Raw genomic sequence first — 27,715 nt, 5'->3', positions numbered from 1 at the left:
GTTGCAGGAGCTGCCAATGATTTCAGGACTGCCTGACTGTCTGAATAGATGTAGATGCTACGATCATTGTAGCACCTACTCATATTATCCTCCACACATACCCTGATTGCAGTAATTTTGGCTTGGAATACAGAGGCCAGTTTCCGTAGAGAGATGCTGCTCTCCAGTCTTGGCTGAACCCTGTACAACTCTGCCCCAACGCCTCGATCTGTTTTCGACCCATTGGTGAAGCAAACAATGTCCCCCGTACGGTGTGGAACTGTTTTCTCCCTCTGCTCCCTACTTCCAGTTATTATATTGTAAGGCTTGTCAAAGCAGTTAGGAGTTATTATATGGTCAGCGGGCATTTCCCCAGCCATACCTATATTTACCTCACTCACTATGTTAGTGTGTGATTCTGGATATCCAAATGAGACCGAGTTTTGGCCAGTTTTAAGTCTGTATGCCACAGCTGCTGCCTCCATCTTAACCCAAAGGTGGAGACAAGTCCAGCATGGCTTCCATTCCAGCGGTTGGCGTGCTGCTAATTCCACCCGTTATGGCTAAGCAGGCCAATCTCTGCACCTCAGCAAGCTCTTTAGCAGCAACCCACTGTTCTACCTGTGGTCTTGTGAAGTGGAATGAGTTTTTGAAATCCTTCTATACATACATCTCTTTCCAGGAACTATTCCCACCGCTGCAAGTGGAATGTGTCTGCACAGTGCAAAGTCAGTACACACAGCATAATTATGTACCAGCTACTCGCCTGTATGGTGTTGGCAGAGAGGTTGAGGTAGCGGAGGCTGGCGAAGGCCTTTATGGCGGCGGCCGGCACCTCCTTCAGGAAGTTCTGCGACAGGTCCAGCTGCTCCAAGTTGTCTGCGCCTGCAAAAAGACCGACAATGTACATTGCACGGTGAGAAGGACTTTACACGTAGAAGTGCAGAACAGAGTTCTCGTCAACTACCTATTGGTCCTTAGTTCTTCCCCAGTAAAGTCTTAGTGAAGACGGCCAAAAGCATATGATGTCAAAAAAGAAAGCATACCTTTCCAGAAACTTAAAATTTAATTGCTTTTGAGGTGTAATGAGCAAGTAGTTAATTTCATATTGAAGTGATAGGAAGGAGGATAGATATCTCACACACCTCTCATGATGATTTTTCTTCTGGATTAAGTTCTGAGACCACTTACGTTCTTGCTATAGACAAGTATATAGAGGGTGAAAAGTATTTAAACTGACAAACTCTGTGAGGTTGTAGGGGACATCAAAACAAATATTTTTCCTTAATGTCATTTTTTCCTATAGAGGTTATTTAAACCGGTGGAGACCATATTACGCTCTTCAGTTGTTAGAGGCCATTAAGATCTTCGGCTGTTAGAGGGCATATTACGCTCTTCAGTTGTAGGCAACTGCTGTCCACCAGTGTAGTAGTGCATTGTCTCCATTTACTAATGGAGCGGTACACCTGGAGTGAGTAAACTGGTATGGTTGGTGCGTACTACGTGGCACACCACAACGAATGAGCTACACAGCGGGTTTATAAACAACAATATCCTAATCGCCGTTTCCCGCATCATACGACCTTTGCTGCTGTGTACCAATGTCTGCGTGAGACCGGGTCATTTGGCAGATTATCTGGACAGGGATGCCATAGCACGGTAAGACCGCTGCAATTTGAGGAAGCTGTCTTGCAGCATGTGGAGCAGGATCCTTCAATCAGCACTCGTGCAATTGCACGTAAAAGGGGGATGAATCAGAATCCACCCACAGCATTGCCAGAATTGCTGGAAGACGTCCCACTCCCTACAAGACAACGCACGTGGTTCCAACATGACGGGGCGCCGGCACATGTCAGTCGTCGTGTGAGTCGATTCCTGGACCGACGGTTCCCAGAAACGTGGATTGGCAGAGGCAGTCCTGTACCGTGGCCTGCTCGATCCGCAGATATGTCCCGTCTGGACGTTTTTGTGTGGGAAGAGATGCGCAACCTTGTTTACACAACTCCTGTTGCATCAGAAGAGGATCTGGTTGCCCGGATAGTAGCAGCAGCAGGAACAATTCAGGGTACTCCTGGGATTTTTGCCTGTGTGAGACAGAACGTGATCCAATGGTGTAACCTTTGTCTACATGTCAATGGAGGCATTTTTGAAAATCTACTGTAATTTAAATTGGGCTGTGTTGTCTCTTGGTCATAAAAAAATGGAGAAGTGTTTCTTGGCTTAATTAATTTGCCACCAGAGAAATCTTTCTCTACCGGTTTAAATACTCCTCATAGGAAAAAATGACATTAGGGAAGAATATTTGTTTTGATGTCCCCTACAACCTCCCAGAGTTTGTCGGCTTAAATACTTCTCACCCTGTAGAGTGTCACCTTAAATAACTTTTTTTCAAGAAGTAAATAAAAAGATGTAGCAAGAAAATATTCTGTAACTACTTGGGGCACTTTAACCAGTGTGGTTTCCTTTCTTGCAATTTGTTTGTTACGAAAATACGAACAGCAGTACCTCCTTCATAAATAGCATGGAATATTTTTTTATTCAGTTATCTACATCGACCTCTCAAGACACTTGCAAAAACATGATGTTATTACAAATGGCAACACAAACGTAACCGACTGTGCTCTACCAGCACACACTCCAGGAACATGGGGTAACAATAAGTAATGCAACACATTTTTTTTTCTTGGTCCAATTTTAGTTGAAAAAAAATGTAGAATTTCTTTTGGGACATCGTGGAATATTCCCAGTCCAGCCCCTGTAGTTTTGTGAAGTTCTGACATGTGACGGCACTAAACGTAGCTTTCAAAGTGGCATTCGTTGCCGAAGTGTGTTGCAAGTAGAGATCTGTCATTAAGTTTGTTTTGGCAGAAAACAATAGCATCACAGATATTCAGAGATTCTTGCAGAATGTTTATGGTGACTCGTTGAGTCATTGGGCAAGGAATCTGTCATTACGGCAGGGTCGCGCAACGACTTGCTGAAAGTAGAGACTGAATAACATAATGGGTAGGCTGAAAGCTTGCCTCATTCCCTTCTCAGCCACTGCTTCCCTTTCATGTCCTTCAACTATTACAACTGCTACCTGGTTTTCCTGCTACCTGAAGACAACCATTCAACCTCTGTATTTTATCCATGCCATAGCTAACACTTGGTTCAAGAATCATAAAAGAAGGTTGTATACATGGAAGAATCCTGGAGATACTAAAAGGTATCAGATAGATTATATAATGGTAAGACAGAGATTTAGGAATCAGGTTTTAAATTGTAGGACATTTCCAGGGGCAGATGTGGACTCTGACCACAATCTATTGGTTATGAACTGTAGATTAAAACTGAAGAATCTGCAAAAAGGTGGGAATTTAAGGACATGGGATCTGGACAAGCTGAAAGAACCAGAGGTTGCACAGAGTTTCAAGGAGAGCATAAGGGAACAATTGACAAGAATGGGGGAAAGAAACACAGTAGAAGAAGAATGGGTAGCTCTGAGGGATGAAGTAGTGAAGGCAGCAGAGGATAAAGTAGGTAAAAAGACGAGGGATGCTAGAAATCCTTGGGCAACAGAAGAAATATTGAATTTAATTGACGAAAGGAGAAAACATAAAAATGCAGTAACTGAAGCAGGCAAAAAGGAATACAAACATTTCATAAATGAGATTGACAGGAAGTGCAAAATAGCTGAGCAGGGATGGCTAGAGGACAAATGTAAGGATATAGAAGCTTATCTCACTAGCGGTAAGATAGATACTGCCTACAGGAAAATTAAAGAGACCTTTGGAGAGAAGAGAACCACTTGTATGAATATCAAGAGCTCAGATGGAAACCCAGTTCTAAGCAAAGAAGGGAAAGCAGAAAGGTGGAAGGAGTATATAGAGGTTTTATACAAGGGCGATGTACTTGAGGACAATATTATTGAAAGGGAAGAGGATGTAGATGAAGACGAAATGGGAGATAAGATACTGCGTGAAGAGTTTGACAGAGCACTGAAAGACCTGAGTCGAAACAAGGCCCCCGGAGTAGACAACATTCCGTTAGAACTACTGACGGCCTTGGGAGAGCCAGTCGAGACAAAACTCTACCGTCTGGTGAGCAAGATGTATGAGGCAGGCAAAACACCCTCAGACTTCAAGAAGAATATAATAATTCCAATCCCAAAGAAAGCAGGTGCTGACAGATGTGAAAATTACCGAACTATCAGTTTAATAAGTCACAGTTATTTTGCTCCCCAAATAGCAAAACTCCTTTACTACTTTAAGTGTCTCACTTCCTAATCTAATTCCCTCAGCATCACCCGACTTAATTCGACTACATTCCACTATCCTTGCTTTGCTTTTGTTGATGTTCATCTTATATCCTCCTTTCAAGACACTGTCCATTCCATTCAACTGTTCTTCCAAGTCCTTTGCTGTCTCTGATAGAATAACAGTGTCATCGGCGAACCTCAAAGTTTTTATTTCTTCTCCACGGATTTTAATACCTACTCCGAATTTTTGTGCTGTTGCCTTTACTGCTTGCCCAATATACAGATTAAATAGCATCGGGGAGAGGCTGCAACCTTGTCTCACTCCCTTCCCAACCACTGATTCCCTTTCATAGCCCTCGACTCTTATAACTGCCATCTGGTTTCTGTACAAATTGTAAATAGCCTTTCACTCCCTGTATTTCACCCCTGCCACCTTTAGAATTTGAAAGAGAGTATTCCAGTCAACATTGTCAAAAGCTTTCTCTAAGTCTACAAATGCTAGAAATGTAGGTTTGCCTTTCCTAAATCCTTCTTCTAAGATAAGTTGTAACGCCAGTATTGCCTCATGTGTTCCAATATTTCTACGGAATCCAAACTGATCTTCCCCGAGGTCGGCTTCTTCCAGTTTTTCCATTCACCTGTAAAGAATTCGCGTTAGTATTTTGCAGCTGTGACTTATTAAACTGATAGTTCGGTAATTTTTACATCTGTCAGCACCTGCTTTCTTTGGGATTGGAATTATTATATTCTTCTCGAAGTCTGAGGGTATTTCGTCTGTCTCATACATCTTGCTCACCAGATGGTAGAGTTTTGTCAGGACTGGCTCTCCCAAGGCCATCAGTAGTTCTAATGGAATGTTGTCTACTCCTGGGGCCTTGTTTCGACTCAGGTCTTTCAGAGCTCTGTCAAACTCTTCATTCAGTATCATATCTCCCATTTCATCTTCATCTACATCCTCTTCCATTTCCATAATATTGTCCTCAAGTACATCGCCCTTGTATAGACCCTCTATATACTCCTTCTACCTGTCTGCTTTTCCTTCTTTGCTTATAATTGGGTTTTCATCTGAGCTCTTGATATTCATACAAGTGGTTCTCTTTTCTCCAAAGGTCTCTTTAATTTTCCTGTAGGTAGTATCTATCTTACCCCTAGTGAGATAAGCCTCTACATCCTTACATTTGTCCTCTAGCCATCCCTGCGTAGCCATTTTGCACTTCCTGTCGATCTCATTTTTGAGGAGTCTGTATTCCTTTTTGCCTGCTTCATTTTTATATTTTCTCCTTTCGTCAATTAAATTCAATATGTCTTCTGTTACCCAAGGATTTCTACTAGCCCTTGTCTTTTTACCTACTTTATCCTCTGCTTCCTTCACTACTTCATCCCTCAGACCTACCCATTCTTCTTCTACTGTATTTCTTTCTCCCATTCCTGTCAATTGTTCCCTTATGCTCTCCCTGAAACTCTGCCCAACCTCTGGTTTAGTCAGTTTATCCAAGTGCCATCTCCTTAAATTCCCAGCTTTTTGCAGTTTCTTCAGTTTTAATCTACAGGTCATAATCAATAGATTGTGGTCAGAGTCTACATCTGCCCCTGGAAATGTCTTACAATTTAAAACTTGGTTCCTAAATCTCTGTCTTACCATTATACAATCTATCTGATACCTTCTAGTATCTCCAGGATTCTTCCACGTATACAGCCTTCTTTCATGATTCTTGAACCAAGTGTTAGCGATGATTAAGTTATGCTCTGTGCAAAACTCTTCTCTCCCTTCTCCTACTCTTGAATTCCAGTCACCCATGACTATTAAATTTTCGTCTCCCTTCACTACCTGAATAATTTCTTTCATCTCATCATATATTTCTTCAATTTCTTTATCATCTGCAGAGCTAGTTGGCATATAAACTTGTACTACTGTAGTAGGTGTGGGCTTCGTATCTATCTTGGCCACAATAATGCGTTCACTATGCTGTTTGTAGTAGCTTACCCGCACTCCTATTTTTTTATTCATTATTAAACCTACTCCTGCATTACCCCTATTCGATTTTGTATTTATAGCCCTGTATTCACCTGTCCAAAAGTCTTGTTCTTCCTGCCACCGAACTTCACTAATTCCAACTATATCTAACTTTAACCTGTCCATTTCCCTTTTTAAATTTTCTAATCTACCTGCCCGGTTAAGGGATCTGCCATTCTACGCTCCGATTCGTAGAATGCCAGTTTTTTCTCCTGATAACGACGTCCTCTTGAGTTGTCCCCGCCCGGAGATCCGAATGGGGGACTATTTTACCTCCGGCATATTTTACCCCAGAGGACGCCATCATCATTTATCCATACAGTAAAGCTGCATGCCCTTGGAAAAAAATTACGGCCGTAGTTTCCCCTTGCTTTCAGCCGTTCGCAGTACCAGCACAGCAAGGCCGTTTTGGTTAGTGTTACAAGGCTAGATGAGTCAATCATCCAGACTGTTGCCCCTGCAACTACTGAAAATGCTGCTGCCCCTCTTCAGGAACCACAAGTTTGTCTGGCCTCTCAACAGATACCCTTCCGTTGTGGTTGCACCTACGGTACGGCTATCTGTATCGCTGAGGAATGCAAGCCTCCCCACCAACGGCAAGGTCCATGGATCATGGGGAAGGAAATAAACAGTATGGTGCAAATTTTGTTGGGTTTTATTCTTCTCCAAGATACAAAGAACAATAGTTCATGTCTTTTTTAAACTATGTGCTACATTTTTTATTCAGTAATCCACTCAGTCTTTCCAAGACCTCTTGAGAAACGTCGATCGTGTTTCCTAATGGCAGCAGCATTTTTCAAGAAGATAATGCCCCGTGTGACAATCAACGTAAACCTGACATTACTAAAAAGGTGATACAGAAGTGACTTGACCCTCCTGTATAGCACGCAGAATAGGTACCGAGGTTAACATAACTTGTCCACTTGCTGGAGTTGAAGGTATACAAACAAAAACAAAAGGAAAATGCACACCTCTTTCAGTGAACCGTCTTCAGTTGAAGGTTTGCATGAGCACATTGTACTCTAACGAAAGGAAGCTATAAATGCTGTGCAACTATGGAGAATGTAAATGAACAGAATGGTAACCCCAACAGCCTTTTGCTAATATACTTTGTGGTAACTTACACTGGTTACCGAGAACATTATGACCACTGACCTACTATCGATATAAAGCCACCCAGGCGATAGCGGCGTCAGCTGCCAAGGAGTGACCGCTAGTCAGACATGCGCATAGTGCATTTAGTGTCAGTGTGTGTACTGTCCACCGAGCGAGGTGGCGCAGTGGCTAGCACACTGGACTCGCATTTGGGAGGACGACGGTTCAATCCCGTCTCCAGCCGTCCTCATTTAGGTTTTCCGTGATTTCCCTAAATCGCTTCAGGCAAATGCTGGGATGGTTCCTCTGAAAGGGCACGGCCGATTTCCTTCCCCATCCTTCCCTAACCCGAGCTTGCGCTCCATCTCTAATGACCTCGTTGTCGACGCGACGTTAAACACTAACCACCACCACCAGTGTACTGTCCTTGTGGAGAATGGAAAAGGTGCGTGATCTACCTGAGTTTGACCATGGGCAGATTGTGATGCTCCAAAGGTTTGGCATGAGCATTTGGGAAACTACACGACATGTCGGGTATTTGAGGGGTGCATTGGTGAATGTCTTCAACACACTGTGAAACCACCTGGGGATCTGTGGCCAGCCCCAACTACAGATTTCAGACATCTCAGGCTAGGCACACTGGTAAAACAGGATAGGCAATGAACAGTGGTAGAATTAATGTCAGACTTTAATTGTGGGCAGAGTAGAAATGTCTCCGAACACACAGTGCACAGAACACTCCCAACAATGATCCTCTGCAGTCGGCAGCCCATGCGTGTGCCAATGTTAACACCACAACATCGGCAACTCTGTGACCATCAGCACTAGACGCCGGTGCAGCTGCAGGGCATTCCACTGTCTGACAAGTCCAGATACCTTCTTCAATATTCCCATGTGACAGTGCAAATCCGTGGTGTTCCAGGGGAACAGCTCCCCGGCACCTGTACTCCGGGACAGAGACAAGCTGGCGGCAGCTCCATTATACCCTGGGAAACATTCACATGGTCATCCAGGAGTCCAGTGGAGCTTGGCAAGGCACGCTGGCAGCCATGGAGTATTGTACACTGGGTGCAGACCTCGTAACCCTTTCATGTCGATCGTGTTTCCCGATGGCAGCAGCATTTTTCAAGAAGATAATGCTCCATGTCAGAAGTGCAGGAGTGTGACGGAGAGTCCGATCACCCATGTGCTGACTGGCCACAAACAGGTGGACACTCTCATTTGAAGCGACTGATCACAATCGAACAACTTGCCACTCAATTGGGCGTCTCTGTCAATAATGCCGATACATTCATCAACCAGCTCAGGTGTTCATAGATTTGTGCCCACTGGATTGCTCACCACCTAATAGAAGACCATGAAGGGCAGTAAATAACCAGCTGTGTGGAATTGCTTGCGTGTTGTGAAGCTGATCTTGACAACTTTTTGCAAATAGGGTCACAGGTGATGTAATGTGATCGGGAAACTAAACAGCATCACACCACCTCTCCACCGAAGAAAAATTTAAAAGCGACACCCTCAGCCAGTAAAATCCCGGCACCAGTCTTCTGCGACTCTGAAGCGGTTATTCTGTTTGAAGTCCTACCTCGTGGTGCAATGATCAACTGTGAAGTGTATTGTGTTACCCTCAGTAAATTCAAGAAACAACTTCAGCTTGTTCATCATCACAAAAATGCGAACAAACTTCCTCTTCTCCATGACAACACACGGCCTCACACAAATTTGTGCATCCGAGAGGAGTTGGAAGCAGTACACGGATGATGGGGGGTTATACAGCTGCAGCAAGACGTTGGCTCTGATGTCAACCAGTAGAGTGCCACAATGTGGGCAAATAGGCCCTCTTAGTAAGGAAGCGTAAGGCAATGACATTGAATGGAGATTATGTTGAAAAATAGAGTTTTGTAGCCAAATGAGTGAGGAATAATTTGATGTATTGGAATCCTGAATAAAACCAACCTGCCTTCAGAAAAAAAGTATTCCATTACTTACTGCATGCCCCTCTTATCTTGTCCACTTGCTGGAATAGACAGTAACCAAATGGAAACAAAGTAAAATGCACACAGTTCTTTCAGTTAACTACACTCCTGGAAATTGAAATAAGAACACCATGAATTCATTGTCCCAGGAAGGGGAAACTTTATTGACACATTCCTGGGGTCAGATACATCACATGATCACACTGACAGAACCACAGGCACATAGACACAGGCAACAGAGCATGCACAATGTCGGCACTAGTACAGTGTATATCCATCTTTCGCAGCAATGCAGGCTGCTATTCTCCCATGGAGACGATCGTAGAGATGCTGGATGTAGTCCTGTGGAACGGCTTGCCATGCCATTTCAACCTGGCGCCTCAGTTGGACCAGTGTTCGTGCTGGACGTGCAGACCGCGTGAGACGACGCTTCATCCAGCCCCAAACATGCTCAATGGGGGACAGATCCGGAGATCTTGCTGGCCAGGGTAGTTGACTTACACCTTCTAGAGCACGTTGGGTGGCACGGGATACATGCGGACGTGCATTGTCCTGTTGGAACAGCAAGTTCCCTTGCCGGTCTAGGAATGGTGGAACGATGGGTTCGATGACGGTTTGGATGTACCGTGCACTATTCAGTGTCCCCTCGACGATCACCAGAGGTGTACGGCCAGTGTAGGAGATCGCTCCCCACACCATGATGCCGGGTGTTGGCCCTGTGTGCCTCGGTCGTATGCAGTCCTGATTGTGGCGCTCACCGGCGCCAAACACGCATACGATCATCATTGGCACCAAGGCAGAAGCGACTCTCATCGCTGAAGACGACACGTCTCCATTCGTCCCTCCATTCACGCCTGTCGCGACACCACTGGAGGCGGGCTGCACGATGTTGGGGCGTGAGCGGAAGACGGCCTAACGGTGTGCGGGACCGTAGCCCAGCTTCATGGAGACGGGTGCGAATGGTCCTTGCCGATACCCCAGGAGCAACAGTGTCCCTAATTTGCTGGGAAGTGGCGGTGCGGTCCCCTACGGCACTGCGTAGGATCCTACGGTCTTGGCGTGCATCCGTGCGTCGCTGCGGTCCGGTCCCAGGTCGACGGGCACGTGCACCTTCCGCCGACCACTGGCGACAACATCGATGTACTGTGGAGACCTCACGCCCCACGTGTTGAGCAATTCGGCGGTACGTCCACCCGGCCTCCCGCATGCCCACTATACGCCCTCGCTTAAAGTCCGTCAACTGCACATACGGTTCACGTCCACGCTGTCACGGCATGCTACCAGTGTTAAAGACTGCGATGGAGCTCCGTATGCCACGGCAAACTGGCTGACACTGACGGCGGCGGTGCACAAATGCTGCGCAGCTAGCGCCATTCGACGGCCAACACCGCGGTTCCTGGTGTGTCTGCTGTGCCGTGCGTGTGATCATTGCTTGTACAGCTCTCTCGCAGTGTCCGGAGCAAGTATGGTGGGTCTGACACACCAGTGTCAATGTGTTCTTTTTTCCATTTCCAGGAGTGTATATCCAGTCAAAGGTTTGTGTGAGTGCAGCGTACACCACAAAAGAGAAGATAGTAATGCTGTGTACGTGTAAAGAACGTACAGCCAGAACATTACAACCACCTGTCTAATAGCTGATATGTCCACCTTGGGCACAGATAATAGCAGTGATGCATTATAGCATGGAGCCGATGAGATATTTGTAGATAACTGGAGGGAATTGGCACCACATCTGCGAATACAAGTCACCTAATTCCAGAGAGGGGGCCGTGAGCTCTGACGCCACGTTCACATTCCAGAATTGTCCTGGATGACCACACGAATGTCCCCCAGAGCCGCCGCCAGCTCGTCTCTGTCCTTCAGTACAGGTATCGAGGAGCTGTTCCCCTGAAAGACCACGGATTTGCACTGCCCCATTGGAATGACAAAGGTATTGGAATTAATCAGATCGTGCAATGCTCCGCGACAGTGCCACCATCTAGCGCTGATGGTCACGTGTCCATTTCAGTCGTAGTTGCCAATGTTGTGGTGTTCACACCGGCCCATGCAGAAGTTGTCAGATGCAGAGGACCTTCATTAGGAGTGTATAGTGCACTGTGTGTTCAGGCACACTTGTACTCTGCCCAGAATTGAAGTCTGTTTTTAGTTCTGCCACAGTTTATCAGTATACCCAGCCTATGGCACCTCTGACATTTGTAGGGAGGACTGGCTCCCAACCATACAAAGTCTGGATATGGTTTCACCACTGCACTCTGTGTACACGTGAGAAACTGTGTGTTTTCCAAAATACTGGTGCTGAGCCTCTGCGCCATCACAATCTGCCCTAGGTCAAACTCAGACAGATCGCACACCTTCCCCATTATATACAGTACTGCTACTGATACACTGATGCCATATGCACTGTGTGTGTCTAACTGGCAGTCATTCCTTGACAGGTGACACCACTATCACATGGTCATAATGCCCTCGCTGATCAGTGTAAGGTACCACAACATAAATCAGCAAAACATTATTGCAGTTTCCATCTGTTAGTTTACATTTTCCATAGTTGCGTCGCAATTCTAGCTTCCTTTCATTGGTAAACACTGTCCTCACACAGACCTTCAACTGAAGATGGTTGACTGAATGAGCTGTGTGCATTTTCCTTGTGTTTGAGTTTGTGTGCTGTCAGCTCCAGCAAGTTGACGAGTTATGTTAACCTGGGTACCTACTCTGTGTGCTACTACAGGAGGGTCAGAGTCATTCCTGTGTCTTGTTTTGAGTAATGTCAGGTTTACGTGAATGCGACACTGTGAAACATTTCTCAAGAGGTCTTGAGAAGATCACGTGGATTACCGAATAAAAAATGTAGCATGCAGTATAAAAAAGACAGACTATGGTTCTTTGTATCTTGGAGAACAATAAAGCCAAACAAAATTTGCATGATACAGTTTATTTATTCATTACTTCTTGATAAATGGTCTATCACTTAACTTTTAGAGAACACATTCCATTCAATCATGTACAGGCCATGGTTTATCATAACCAATAAGGATGTATGTCTAAAACTGATTATTAAAAATTCCTAGGCATGCATATTGACCAGAACTTAAATTGGAAAACACATCCTTGATTTTGGAAAAAATGACATTTCGTCCATGGAGTGCGTGATTGATTATTTTGTAAAAATAACAAAAAAATTTCACATCCTTGATTTCAGCAACATTTTCTCTACATTCAGTTGCTGATTCCTGTGACGAAAGGATAAAAAAACTACCTTACTTTGCACATTTTGATTCGTCGATGTCTTACGGAGTTCCATGTGCAGACGTGCCATGTTCACTGCAGAAACATGCGATGTAAGAATACATGTCTGCTGTGCATCTTCAAACATCACATAGTTAACTGTTAACACTATTAGGCCTGCCAATGACAACTGTATGACACATTTACTGCCTAATCACGTTCGGAGTGAAGAATCAGGCAGTATTTGAAAATAAATAGAAGTGTAGAGAAATATAACCGAAGCAACATGAATAGCTTCTACAATCCACAATTACGTTTATAGCATTTATAGCTTTTCTCAGTGTTGACGCTTAGAATTTTATAGGTGGCACAGATAAAATACAGGGGCTGAATGGTTGTATTAGGAAAACCAGATAGCAGGACACGAAAGGGAAGCAGCGGCTTAGAAGTGAATGAGGCAGGGTTGCTGCCAACTCTGATGTTATTCAGTCTCTACATTCAGCAAGCTGTGACAGAAAGCAAGGAGAAATATGGAGAGCGATTTATTGATGAGGGAGAAGAAATAAAGTCTTTGAGATTTGATGGTGATGTCAGAGACAGCAAAGGATTTTTGAACACCAACAGCTGAACATTGCAGGGTATTGGAGAATACTGTAGGGCATAACAGGGTACTACAGGACATTGTAGGATTACACAGGACATTACAGGATACTACAGGACAGAAGGATACCATAGGGCACTGCAGGACACAATAAGACACTGGAAAACAATACAAAATGTGTCATACCTTGGAAGACGTCGCTGTTGAGCTTATCCAGCCGATTCCTGGAGAGCCCGAGGTAGCGCAACCTGGAGAGCCCGGCGAACGCACTTCCTTCCAGCGTGGTGATGGAGTTGTTGGCTAGCTCCAGCCGCTCCAGGGAGCTCTGCCCGGAGAAGGCACCGGTGGGGACTGTCTCTGTGGAGACACAAAAACCGTGGTGGATGACACGTTGTCAATGTCAGGATCTCTGACTAACTGCCTGCTTTCATTTTCTGGCAGCAGCAGTCAAAGCTTTTCAGTGTGCAATTATTAGTTTCAATCCAGCAGTGGTCATCACCAGAAAGTGCAAAAATTGATGCAGCATATGGCAACCTAAGGTTTTACTTTCACAACCTGCGACATCGTCACAAAAAACAGTGTCCCATATATGTAATAAGTTCCCTTTAATTTACATCTATGGTCACAAACTTTTTGTTAACAGATTACCGGTTATGGGGTTTATGACCATTATCATTAAAGACTGAAACTGGTAATTTGTTAATAAAAAGTTTGTGACCATAGACGTAAATTAAAGGAAACTGGAGGTTTTACTGCTTTCTCAATGTAAGCTCCTCATCAGATGCAGTATCAGTCTCCCCCTTAAAAGCGCAGTCTCGTCGTTTTGTAGCCCTCAGTATGTTGCAGAACTAGTGCCAGCTGCTGATGTGAACTTCCACTGCTGGCGTAAGTTGTAGCAGCGAGGTCCGGTGTCTGCACCAATTGGATGTATTCAATAAGCACAGTATGATAAGTTGCTGTGGAGACGTGAGACAACAGCTATCCTGTTTAAAGTATAAAAATATAGTCCTTTTTAGGCACCACTTTCTCTAAACGTATACATGCTACTTTTATGAAACTTTACGTGTGATTTGTATGGTATATTATTCAGAACTATGAGAAGAATTAGGCCTTAACGCAAATATTTCGTGTGTTGTAATGCGGTTTGTTTGACAAAGAAGTTACGAGGGTGGTTTGATAAAGTCAGATAAAAAAGCACAGGAAAATGTTTGTTTCATTAACTGCTTACCTTACTTCTCAACGTAGTTTCTTTTGATATACAGTTGGTCTGGCAGCCCTCCGGCTTTTTCACCCCATTGTAAAAATAGGTTACGTCAAACTCTGCAAAATACTCGTTGATGCCAACTGTCACTTCCTCATTTGCGAAAATTTCTTCCCGCAAGCCAAGTTTCAAGTTAGGGAACAAGAAGAAGTCGCTCTGTGCTAAGTGTAGTGAACAGAGTGGATGAGGAGCCAATTCAAAACCCAATTCATGCACTTTCTACATCTACATCTACATCCATACTCAAGTCACCTGACGGTGTGTGGCGGAGGGTACCCTGAGTACCTCTATCGGTTCCAGTCTCGTATTGTTCGTGGAAAGAAGGATTGTCGGTATGACTCTAATCTCTCTGATTTTACCCTCATGGTCTCTTCGCGAGATATACTTAGGGGGAGAACAATATACTGCTTGACTCCTCGGTGAAGGTATGTTCTCGAAACTTCAACAAAAGCCCGTACCGATCTACTGAGCGTCTCTTCTGCAGAGTCTTTCACTGGAGTTTGTCTATCAGCTCCGTAACGCTTCCACGATTACTAAATGATCCTGTAACGAAGCGCGCTGCTCTCCGTTCGATCTTCCCTATCTCTTCTATCAACCCTATCCGGTACGGATCCCACACTACTGAGCAGTATTCAAGCAGTGGGAGAACAAGCGTACTGTAACCTACTTCCTTTGTTGTCAGATTGCATTTCCTTAGGATTCTTCCAATGAATCTCAGTCTGGCATCTGCTTTACCGACGATCAACTTTATATGATCATTCCATTTTAAATCACTCCTAATGCCCATTCCCAGATAGGTTATGCAATTAACTGCTTCCAGTTGCTGACCTGCTATATGCTAGGTAAATGATAAGAGATCTTTCTTTCTATGTATTCGCAGCACATAACGCTTGTCTAAATTGAGATTCAATTGCCATTCCCTGCACCATGCGTCAATTCGCTGCAGATGCTCCTGCATTTCAGTACAATTTTCCATTGTTACAACCTCTCGATATACCGCAGCATTATCCGCAAAAAGCCTCAGTGAACTTCCGATGTCATCCACAAGGTCATTTACGTATATTGTGAATAGCAACGGTCCTACGACACTCCCCTGCGGCACACCTGAAATCACTCTGACTTCGGAAGACTTCTCTCCACTGAGAATGACATGGTGCGTTTTGTTATCTAGGAACTCTTCAATCAAATCACACAATTGGTGTGATAGTTCATATGCTCTTACTTTGTTCATTAAACGACTGTGGGGAACTGTATCGAACGTCTTGCGGAAGTCAAGAGACACGGCATCTACCTGTGAACCCGTGTCTATGGCCCTCTGAGTCTCGTGGACGAATAGCGCGAGCTGGGTTTCACACGATCGTCGTTTTCGAAACCCATGCTGATTCCTAAAGAGTAGATTTGTAGTCTCCAGAAAAGTCATTATACTCGAATACGTGTTCCAAAATTCTACAACTGATCGACGTTAGAGATATAGGTCTATAGTTCTGCACATCTGTTCGACGTCCCTTCTTGAAAACGGGAATGACCTGTGCCCTTTTCCAATCCTTTGGAACGCTTCGCTCTTCTAGAGACCTACGGTACACCGCTGCAAGAAGGGGGGCAAGTTCCTTCGCGTACTCTGTGTAAAATCGAACTGGTATCCCATCATGTCCAGCGGCTTTAATTGTTTCTGTATCCCTCTGCCGTCTATTTCGATACGTACCATTTTTTTCATCTGCGCGACAATGTAGAGAAGGAACTACAGCTAATACGCTCCTGGAAAATGAGAAACGAACACAGTGACGCAAGTGAATAAGACGACTCATACTTCCACTGCAGAGCTGCAGACACACCGGGAACCGCGTTACGGGGATTGGAATGTTGCCGCCAGAGCCAGCGGCTGCCTGTGACATACGGAGCTCGGTCTGTGTCTACAACACTGCCAGCATGCTGCGACAGCGTGTACGTGGAACGTTTGTGCGACTGACGGAGTTCGAGGAAGGGCGTGTAATGGGCCTGGAGAGGCCACGTGGATGTACTGCAGAACTGAGCAACGCATGGGCCGTAAGGTCTCCACGCTGCATCAGTGTTGTCTCCAGAAGGTACAGGGTGTCCGAAAAGTCTTCGCCTGCTTACATAAATTGATAACTCGGGCCAGAAGTAAGATACAAATGTGAAACTGGTGTCTAATTGTTTACAAGCTATCAAAGTTTTTTCACACATCGTCAAACTTCCACATGAGCACTCTCGGTAGCACGTAGCACATCTAGGCGATATTCAATTTCCGTCCACCCATTAGCCAACATCACCGGAGGGATCGATTCAACGACTACGGTTATCCGTTGCCACAGGGTTTCGAGACCTGGTACACGTGTTTGGTAGACCTCGTCCTCGACATAACCCCATAAAAAGAAGTCTAATGGGGTTATGTCAGGAGAGCGTGGAGGCCAAACCGTTGGCCCATCACGACCAATCCGTCGCCAGGAAAGGTCATATCGAGATATGCACGGACGTCCAAACCCCAATGACGTGGAGCACCGTCTTGCTGAAACGAGACATCGGGGTGATACTGAAGTAGCTGAGCAACAGCATTCAGTTGCAACGTGTCCAGATACACTGCAGCCTCAGCGAAGAGGAATGGCCCGATAATTCGATCGTGCAACAGCGCTCACCAAACATTCACCTTTGGACTGCCTCTGGTGCACTCTGTGACCTCGCCAGGGGGTTGTGAACCCCAAATGCGCACATGATGGCGATTCACTACTCCACTGACAAGAAAGGTCACTTCGTCGGGAAAGGCAATTCGTCTGAGATAACCATCATAGTCCTCAATACGTGATAGCATTTCGACCGCAGAGTCGTGTCGACGTGTACTGTCACTGGGCAACGAGGCCTGAACGATTTGCACTTTGTATGCACGAAACTTTGATAGTTTGTAAACAATTGGACACCAGTTTGCTATTTGTATCTTACTTCTAGCCTGAGTTATCAATTTATGTAATCAGGGAAAGACTTTTCGTACACTCTGTACATTCCTATCACCCTGGTTCTGGACAGCGGCGACGCACAGAAGCACACATTCTACGAAGTGCCGTACTGGACCGCACTGTCACTTCATAACAACTTAGGCTTACTGTCGCTCCAGGGGTAGCAGCAACTGTCTCCATGAAGCAGGGCAACGGTCCCGAGGACAGTAAGGGCGTCTTCTGCTCACGCCGCAACATCTTTCGGCCCGCCACCAGTGGTGCCGCAACAGGCGTTTGTGAAAGGACAATGGAGACGTGTCATCTTCCCTGATGAGAGTCGCTTCTGCCTTGTTGCCACTCGTGTGTATCATTCTGCAGGTGAGCGCCAAAATCAGGAGTGTATACGACAGAAACACAAAGGACCAACACCAGGCATCATGGTGTGGGGAGCAATATCCTACACTGGCTGTACTCCTCTGGTAATCATCAAGGGAGCATTGAACAGTGCACTGACATTCAAACCGTCATCCAAGCCATCACACTACCGTTCCTGGACCCTCAGGACGATGTGCTTTTCCAACAGGACAATGCACAGCACCATGTATCCTGTGCCTACCAACGTGTTCTTAAGGCGTACGGCAACAACCGTGGCCAGCATGATCCCTGAATCTGTCCCCCACTGAGCGTGTTTGGAACCGGATGAAACCTCACATTGTGCGGTCTGCACGTCCGGCAAGAACTCTGGCCTGACTGAGGCACCAGGTGGAAATTGCATGCCAGGCCATTCCGCAAGACTACACGCAACACATCTACGATCGTCTCCGAGGGAGAATTGCAGCCTGGATTGCTGCAAAAGGTGCGTATACACGATACTAGAGCTGACATTGGGCGGCCATGTGGCCGAGCGGTTCTAGGCGCTTCAGTCTGGAACTGCGTGACCGCTACGGCCGCAGGTACCACTCCTGCCTCGCGCATGGTTGTGTGTGTATGTCCTTAGGTTAGTTAGGTTTAAGTAGTTCTGTTCTACGGGACTGATGACTTCGGATATTAAGTCCCATAGTGCTCAGAGCCATTTGAAACATTTTTTTGCTGACATTGTGCATGCTCTGCTGGCTGTACTAACATGTTTATGCCTCTGACTGTGTGATCGTGTATTACATATGTCCTCAAGGATGTCTCCATAAAATTTCCCCTTCCTGGGGCGACGAATTCTTGGAGTTCGTTTCTCACTTTCTCTGAGTGTATATGGGATGGTGCATTATCCTGATGAAACAGCACTTTTTGTGTGCCACCAGCCTTGGTCTTTTTTCAGTCAACACAAGTTTCAAACAAACAGTTCTGCCTTTTCGCAACTAATCTATGATGATTAGTCCTTGGTAATGCCGCCTCCCCCCCCCCCCAAAAAAAAATCACCTTACCAGCTGACAAAATAGTCTAATAGTCTTCGCCTTCTTCAGTGCACTTTCACCAGCCAAAACGTCTTGCAGACTGCGACTGAACATCCCTTGGCATTGGGTTGAAAACTTGTGCCGCACGCAGTTTTGGTCGACTGTGACCAATCACGGCACCCACCTTGCACACAGCTTCTTCATAGCCAGCTGCCCATGCAGGATACTCTGTACCCGCTCTGTTGAGGTGTCTACAGTCTCAGAAATCTCGGCGGTCTTGCATTACCATGTCATGGATTTTGTCAATGGTTTCTACATCTACATCTACATTTATGCTCCTCAAGCCATCCAACGGTGTGTGGCGGAGGGCACTTTACGTGCCACTGTCATTACCTCCCTTTCCTGTTCCAGTCGCGTATGGTTCGCGGGAAGAACGACTGACGGAAAGCCTCCGTGCGCGCTCGAATCTCTCTAATTTTACATTCGTGGTCTCCTCGGGAGGTATAAGTAGGGGGAAGCAATATATTCGATACCTCATCCAGAAACGCACCCTCTCGAAACCTGGCGAGCAAGCTACACCGCGATGCAGAGCGCAGCTCTTGCAGAGTCTGCCCCTTGAGTTTGTTACACATCTCCGTAACGCTATCACGGTTACCAAATAACCCTGTGACGAAACGCGCCGCTCTTCTTTGGGTCTTCTATATCTCCTCCGTTAACCCGATCTGGTACGGATCCCACACTGATGAGCAATACTCAAGTATAGGTCTAACGAGTGTTTTGTAAGCCACCTCCTTTGTTGATGGACTACATTTTCTAAGGACTCTCCCAATGAATCTCAACCTGGTACCCATCTTATCAACAATTAATTTTATATGATCATTCCACTTCAAATCGTTCCGCACGCATACTCTTAGATATTTTACAGAAGTAACTGCTACCAGTGTTTGTTCCGCTATCATATAATCATACAATAAAGGATCCTTCTTTCTATGTATTCGCAATACATTACATTTGTCTATGTTAAGGATCAGTTGCCACTCCCTGCACCAAGTGCCTATCCACTGCAGATCTTCCCGCATTTCACTGCAATTTTCTAATGCTGCAACTTCGCTGTATAAAACAGCACCATCCGCGAAAGGCCGCAAGGAACTTCCGACACTATCTACTAGCTCATTTTTATATATTGTGAAAATCAATGGTCCCATAACACTCCCCTGTGGCACGCCAGAGGTTATTTTAACGTCTGTAGACGTCTCTCCATTGATGACAACATGCTGTGTTCTGTTTGCTAAAAACTCTTCAATCCAGCCACACAGCTGGTCTGATATTCCGCAGGCTCTTACTTTGTTTATCAGGCGACAGTGCGGAACTGTATCGAACGCCTTCCGGAAGTCAAGAAAAATAGCATCCACCTGGGAGCCTGTATCTAATATTTTCTGGGTCTCATGAACAAATAAAGCGAGTTGGGTCTCACAAGATCGCTGTTTCAGGAATCCATGTTGATTCCTACAGAGTAAATTCTGGGTTGCCAAAAACGACATGATACTCGAGCAAAAAACATGTTCTAAAATTCTACAACAGATCGACGTCAGAGATATAGGTCTATAGTTTTGCGCATCTGCTCGACGACCCTTCTTGAAGACTGGGACTACTTGTGCTCTTTTCCAATCATTCGGAACCTTCCGTTCCTCTAGAGACTTGCGGTACACGGCTGTTAGAAGGGGGGCAAGTTCTTTCGCGTACTCTGTGTAGAATCGAATTGGTATCCCGTCAGGTCCAGTGGACTTTCCTCTATTGAGTGCTTCCAGTTGCTTTTCTATTCCTTGGAATCTTATTTCGATGTCAGCCATTTTTTCGTTTGTGCGAGGATTTAGAGAAGGAACTGCAGTGCGGTCTTCCTCTGTGAAACAGCTTTGGAGAAAGGTGTTTAGTATTTCAGCTTTACGCGTGTCATCCTCTGTTTCAATGCCATCATCATCCCTGAGTGTCTGGATATGCTGTTTCGAGCCACTTACTGATTTAACGTAAGACCAGAACTTCCTAGGATTTTCTGTCAAGTCGGTACATAGAATTTTACTTTCGAATTCACTGAACGCTTCACGCATAGCCCTCCTTACGCTAACTGACATCGTTTAGGTTCTGTTTGTCTGAGAGTTATGGCTGCGTTTAAACTCGGAGTGAAGCTCTCTTTGCTTTCGCAGTAGTTTCCTAACTTTGTTGTTGAACCACGATGGGTTTTTCCCGTCCCTCACAGTTTTACTCGGCACGTACCTGTCTAAAAAGCATTTTACAATTGCCTTAAACTTTTTCCATAAACACTCAACATTGTCAGTGTCGGAACAGAAATTTTCATTTTGATCTGTTAGGTAGTCCGAAATCTGCTTTCTATTACTCTTGCTAAACAGATAAACCTTCCTCCCTTTTTTTATATTCCTATTAACTTCCATATTCAGGGATGCTGCAACGGCCTTATGATCACTGATTCCCTGTTCTGCACATACAGAGTCGAAAAATTCGGGTCTGTTTGTTATCAGTAGGTCCAAGAGGTTATCTCTACGTGTCGGTTCTCTGTTTAATTGCTCGAGGTAATTTTCGGATAGTGCACTCAATATAATCTCACTCAATGCTCTGTCCCTACCACCCGTCCTAAACATCTGAGTGCCCCAGTCTATATCTGGTAAATTGAAATCTCCACCTAAGACTGTAACGTGCTGAGAAAATTTATGTGAAATGTATTCCAAATTTTCTCTCAGTTGTTCTGCCACTAATGCTGCTGAGTCGGTAAAAGGAGCCAATTATTAACCTAGCTCGGTTGTTGAGTGTAACCCGCAGCCACAATAATTCACAGGAACTATCCACTTCTACTTCACTACAGGATAAACTACTACTAACAGCGACGAACACTCCACCACCGGTTGCATGCAATCTATCCTTTCTAAACACCGTCTGTACCTTTGTAAAAATTTCGGCAAAATTTATCTCTGGCTTCAGCCAGCTTTCTGTACATATAACGATTTCAGCGTATGTGCATTCTATCAGCGCTTGAAGTTCCGGTACTTTACCAACGCAGCTTCGACAGTTTACAATTACAATACCGATTGCTGCTTGGTCCCCGCTTGTCCTGACTCTGCCCCACACCCTTTGAGGCTGCTGCCCTTTCTGTACTTGCCCGAGGCCATCTAACCTAAAAAACCGGCCAGCCCACGCCACACAAACCCTGCTACCCGTGTAGCCGCTTGTTGCGTGTTAACCTCAACTGGACATTTAAATTCATTAATCCAAAAGCAAATTGTCTTCAATGATGTTGCTAAGTTAGCGCGAACTTCATCCAGTTCTGTTTTGATTTGTGCGGCAATCAAATGGTTCAAATGGCTCTGAGCACTATGGGACTTAAGTTATGAGGTCATCAGTCCCCTAGAACTCAGAACTTCTTAAACCTAACTAACCTAAGGACATCACACACATCCAAGCCCGAGGCAGGATTCGAACCTGCGAGCGTAGCAGGCGCGCGGTTCCAGACTGTAGCGCCTAGAACCGCTCGGCCAAAGAGGCCGGCTGCGCGGCAATCCAACCCTTCAAATGAAGATGTTTAATAAAAGCACATTAATCAGGTTTCCTTTTTCAATAGGTGCCGACACACTGACCAATTCACATAGCTGTCAACAATTAACTGTATGCTGCACATTGTTGAAATTCTTTATACAATCCTTGCAATAATCAAGCTTACCAACCACGAAGGGCAACAAAAATGTTCTATTCTTTCATGGAAATTTACCACGCATGTCCAACCACCTTTGTAGTTGTATTGCTTTTCTCTCACAAGACACCATATAATACCTAAACCATAAAATTTCAAAATTTAAAAGTTGGTGCAAATATAGTGTGGATTATCTACAAGAATTGTGCCTAATCTCATATTTTTTCTCATAGTTTTTGACAAAATGACTCCTAAATAACCAAAATTGTAACTTTTAGCAATACTCATTTAAGGAAATATTCCAGCTGCGTAACCATTTTGATTTGCATTCTGACGTTGCTCTTCGCTTCTTGAAGTGTTTTCTTCACTCTCGCGTGCTTTGAAGAAGCCTCCGTAGCTCCATCTGCAAAGACTCAATCGTTCATCAAGCTGGCAAAGAGCTTCGGTTGTGCTCATTCCTGACTTCATTCCAAGAGAAAGCTACGTCATACACTCCAATACCCTTAGCTTTCAGTTCAACAAATACACTTTTTGGCAGACGCTTCCATACACTGTTGTTCAAGCTGTCGTTCAAGTTCTAAGTTCTGGTTTCGACGGTGAAGACGTTTTACAGCAGCTTCTCGTCCCTCAATGGCTTATACACAGATTTTATTGTCCGGATGACTGCACAAGAAAACGAGTGATTATGCTCGTACATTTCAACGGCACCGCCACTTGCCGCTACTGCCATCTATTGTAAAACGACGGAAGCAAAGTAACAGACCTAATATTTATTGGCTTTAGAATGAGAACACGTTTAAAAATTATTTTGACTCATTTCGTATCTGTGGAATATACATTAGTATATGAATGATTATAATGGAAGGCGAAGAAATGAATTAAAGTATGTGCACAGGCAGGATATGAAGCCAGTCTCCTTACTTACTAGGCATACGTGTGTCCAACGCCCTGACCCACACAAACTTCATTTTATATCTTCACCCAAATCGTCACTATTGTCAGGGGTCTCCGGCACTGGGGACGATTTAAGGGAAAAAATAAGCTGAAGATATGAAATGAAGTTTATGGACGAGGTCTTTGGACTTTTGTAGTCTGTGCAGCAGTGCTAGCCATACCTGCCTAGTAAGCAAGAAGACCTAGGTTCAAGTCCTGGTCGTGGCACAAATTTTAATTCGTTTCGTCGGCTTACATCATTAACATAGATAAAGATGAGACATAATTGTCTCAAGGAAAATATATATATTAGCATGTTCGTTTTTCATTGTAAAAACTTACTGTCTACAGGGTGGCCTGAAAAGTTCTCGGAACAGAATAGAAAAATAACACTTACATCACTGAAACTTTTTTTTATTTTGCAATGTAGTCTCCTTGTTGATTAATGCACTTGGTCCAATCAGACGAATAAGGCGGGTGTGGCAACAATTCACACCTTAGTTCGTGTAATTTTTCCACGACGACGGCACATGTGTGCAGGCGTATTCACAGAGCTACAAGAAAGCAGTCACAGAACCATGTCCATATGTGAATGGGCTTCATAACAATTTCATGGGTGGTTCTGACCTTGTTAAAGCTGGCCTTTTTTCGCGTTTCTTTTGTTGCAATTTGTTCAGGAGGTTGGCATAGTGTTCCCCAGTAATTGCATACCCAGTGGGGAGATAATCTACAAACAGAACCCCTTCGCATCCTAGAACACTGATGCCACGACCTTTCCCGCCGAAGGCATTGTCTTTGCTTTCTTTGGTGGCGGAGAATCAGCATGTTTCCACTGCTCTGACTGTTGTTTTGTCTCTGGGGTACAGTAGTACACCCAAATTTCATCTGTACACACAAACCGGCGCAAAAAATGTTGTTAGTTTCTCCTAAAATGGGCCAAACATTGTTCCGATATGTCTATTCTCTCCGTTTTTGATCCAGCGTCAAGAGTCGCAGCACCCATCTTGGAGATTGTTTCCAGTGCTGTTTTTCTGGGGGAACACTGGGGGTGCGTACCCCTAAACGTTTTCGTCGACAAAGTAACTTTTTTACAATGTTGAGAATTTGGAAGAGGGTCAAAGATTTATTTCACAGACGTAAGTTTTTTATTTCATTTTTTCCTGTTGGTAACTGCAATGCGAACGATACCAGTGCAGTTTTTGATGCGAAAAGCGATGTCATTGTTTCAAGCATTTCGAAGCTGCGGCAGCCGTTCTCGACTACCGAATCGCTGGCAGCCAGTTAAACAAGCAAGCTAATAGTGGGCGATGGTAGTGCTAAACGGATATGCGTACGCTCAAGCGGCGAGCTACCGATAGATGTCTCTACGGTCCCGCTACCATGATGCTTCGCGATTCATGGCCATCTTTGTTTTGTAGTTCTTTATTCGTTTGCTCTTGCTGTTCCGTTCTTGTCGGTTGTGCGAAGATTTACAGTGTGGCCCGTCTTTCGTTGCAACTTGTAAGTTAAGTTGGAGGTGAGAGATGAGCAGAAAACTAACAAACTGTGCTTCATTTGAGGTGATGTGAACTGAAGTTCACACATTCTCTTGTTTGTTTGGGTGTTTCTCGATATCGACTACTTCATTTGAACTAAGTCAACTAAAGAGTCCGACACCATTTTTTTTTTCTTGTAGTTCGACATGTTGATGACGTCATGGCTAAAAGCAGACGGGTGGTATCCCGTGCTGCATTATATTCAATGTCGGAGTACTCTCAAACTTTCTTTTTAGGAAAAAATCGCTGGTTGTCTCATTTCTAATTCTCCAGTTAAAATGTAATATACCCTTTCAGATGCAGTCTGGCAAGCGTGAGCAGTTTCACGTACTTTCAATCGGCGGTCCTCCATGACCGTTTTGTGCACTTTTGAAGTGATTTCTGGAGTAGTGACACATCTTGGCCGACTGCAGCGCGGATCGTCATCTAAGCTCTCCCGACCTAATTTAAATTCATTTGTCCACTTGGCAACAGCTGAATATGAAGGAGCAGAGTCCCTTAGAGTATTCTGGAAATCGGCGAGAATTTCCTTTGCTTTCATACCATTCTTCACGAAGTACTTAATCGCTGCTCGAATATCACTACGCGGGAACAACAGAGCCACGTCACCGCCACATCTCTCTTCAGAGGGCACTGACGTGGCACGTGTTTACAGGCAACAGTCCAATGAGTATCACGTAAAGAAGTCGTTGCGCTAGCGCTGACCTCTCGTGGTGATTCCGAGAAATTTTCAAAGCACCCTCGTATTTTTTTGTTTTTGCACCCTCAGTTTGAATCAACAGGGATGGCTAGAGGACAAATGTAAGGATGTAGAAGCTTATCTCACTAGGGGTAAAATAGATACTGCCTACAGGAAAATTAAAGAGACCTTTGGAGAGAAGAGAACTACGTGTATGAATATCAAGAGCTCAGATGGCAGCCCAGTTCTAAGCAAAGAAGGGAAGGCAGAAAGGTGGAAGGAGTATATAGAAGGTTTATACAAGGGCGAGGTACTTGAGGACAATATTATGGAAATGGAACAGGATGTAGATGAAGACGAAATGGGAGATACGATACTGCGTGAAGAGTTTGACAGAGCACTGAAAGACCTCAGTCGAAACAAGGCCCCCGGAGTAGACAACATTCCATTAGAACTACTGACGGCCTTGGGACAACCAGTCCTGTCAAAACTCTACCAGCTGGTGAGCAAGATGTATCAGACAGGCGAAATACCCTCAGACTTCAAGAAGAATATAATAATTCCAATCCCAAAGAAAGCAGGTGCTGACAGATGTGAAAATTACCGAACTATCAGTTTAATAAGCCACGGCTGCAAAATACTAACGCGAATTCTTTACAGACGAATGGAAAAACTGGTAGATGCAGACCTCGGGGAGGATCAGTTTGAATTCCGTCGAAATGTTGGAACACGTGAGGCAATACTGACCTTACGACTTATCTTAGAAGAAAGATTAAGAAAAGGCAAACCTACGTTTCTAGCATTTGTAGACTTATAGAAAGCTTTTGACAATCTTGACTGGAATACTCTTTTTCAAATTCTAAAGGTGGCAGGGGTAAAATACAGGGAGCGAAAGGCTATTTATAATTTGTACAGAAACCAGATGGCAGTAATAAGAGTCGAGGGGCATGAAAGGGAAGCAGTGGTTGGGAAAGGAGTGAGACAGGGTTGTAGCCTCTCCCCGATGTTATTCAATCTGTATATTGAGCAAGCAGTAAAGGAAACAAAAGAAAAATTTGGAGTAGGTATTAAAATTCATGGAGACGAAGTAAAAACTTTGAGGTTCGCCGATGACATTGTAATTCTGTCAGAGACGGCAAAGGACTTGGAAGAGCAGTTGAACGGAATGGACAGTGTCTTGAAAGGAGGATATAAGATGAACATTAACAAAAGCAAAACGAGGATAATGGAATGTAGTCAAATTAAATCGGGTGATGCTGAGGGAATTAGATTAGGAAATGAGACACTTAAAATAGTAAAGGAGTTTTGCTATTTAGGAAGTAAAATAACTGATGATGGTCGAAGTAGAGAGGATATAAAATGTAGACTGGCAATGGCAAGGAAAGCGTTTCTGAAGAAGAGAAATTTGTTAACATCGAATATAGATTTATGTATCAGGAAGTCGTTTCTGAAAGTATTTGTTTGGAGTGTAGCCATGTATGGAAGTGAAACATGGACGATAACTAGTTTGGACAAGAAGAGAATAGAAGCTTTCGAAATGTGGTGCTACAGAAGAATACTGAAGATAAGGTGGATAGATCACGTAACTAATGAGGAGGTATTGAATAGGATTGGGGAGAAGAGAAGTTTGTGGCACAACTTGACTAGAAGAAGGGATCGGTTGGTAGGACATGTTTTGAGGCATCAAGGGATCACAAATTTAGCATTGGAAGGCAGCGTGGAGGGTAAAAATCGTAGAGGCAGACCGAGAGATGAGTACACTAAGCAGATTCAGAAGGATGTAGGTTGCAGTAGGTACTGGGAGATGAAGCAGCTTGCACAGGATAGAGTAGCATGGAGAGCTGCATCAAACCAGTCTCAGGACTGAAGACAACAACAACAACAACAACAACTGGTTATTTACCGAACGAAACTCATAGGTACAAATGTATACTACGAATGTACACTGCTGGCCATTGAAATTGCTATACCACGAAGATGACGTGCTACAGACGCGAAATTTAACCAACAGGAAGCAGATCGTGTGATATGCAAATGATTAGATTTTCAGAGCATTCACACAAGGTTGGCACCGGTGGCGACACCTACAACGTGTTGACATGAGGAAAGTTTCCAACCGATTTCTCATACACAAACAGCAGTTGACC

At 44.6% G+C, this 27,715-nt stretch overlaps 1 protein-coding gene across 1 annotated transcript in view; it reads right to left on the bottom strand.

Moving 5' to 3' along the window:
• Nucleotides 1–27,715, bottom strand: part of LOC126293300 (chondroadherin-like protein) — a 329,161-nt gene that overhangs the window by 103,693 nt on the left and 197,753 nt on the right. The window contains exons 5-6 of the mRNA XM_049986431.1: nucleotides 13,317–13,487; nucleotides 746–864 (exon numbers count right to left, since the gene is read on the bottom strand). Coding sequence (XP_049842388.1) covers nucleotides 746–864; nucleotides 13,317–13,487 — 290 coding nt within the window. The remainder of the gene's footprint in view (nucleotides 1–745; nucleotides 865–13,316; nucleotides 13,488–27,715) is intronic.

This window comes from Schistocerca gregaria, chromosome 10, assembly GCF_023897955.1.
Source record: "Schistocerca gregaria isolate iqSchGreg1 chromosome 10, iqSchGreg1.2, whole genome shotgun sequence".
NCBI classification, from domain to species: Eukaryota; Metazoa; Arthropoda; class Insecta; order Orthoptera; family Acrididae; genus Schistocerca; species Schistocerca gregaria.
The sequence above is the reverse complement of the archived record's forward strand: the minus strand, read 5'-3'. Positions and strand labels throughout refer to the sequence as shown.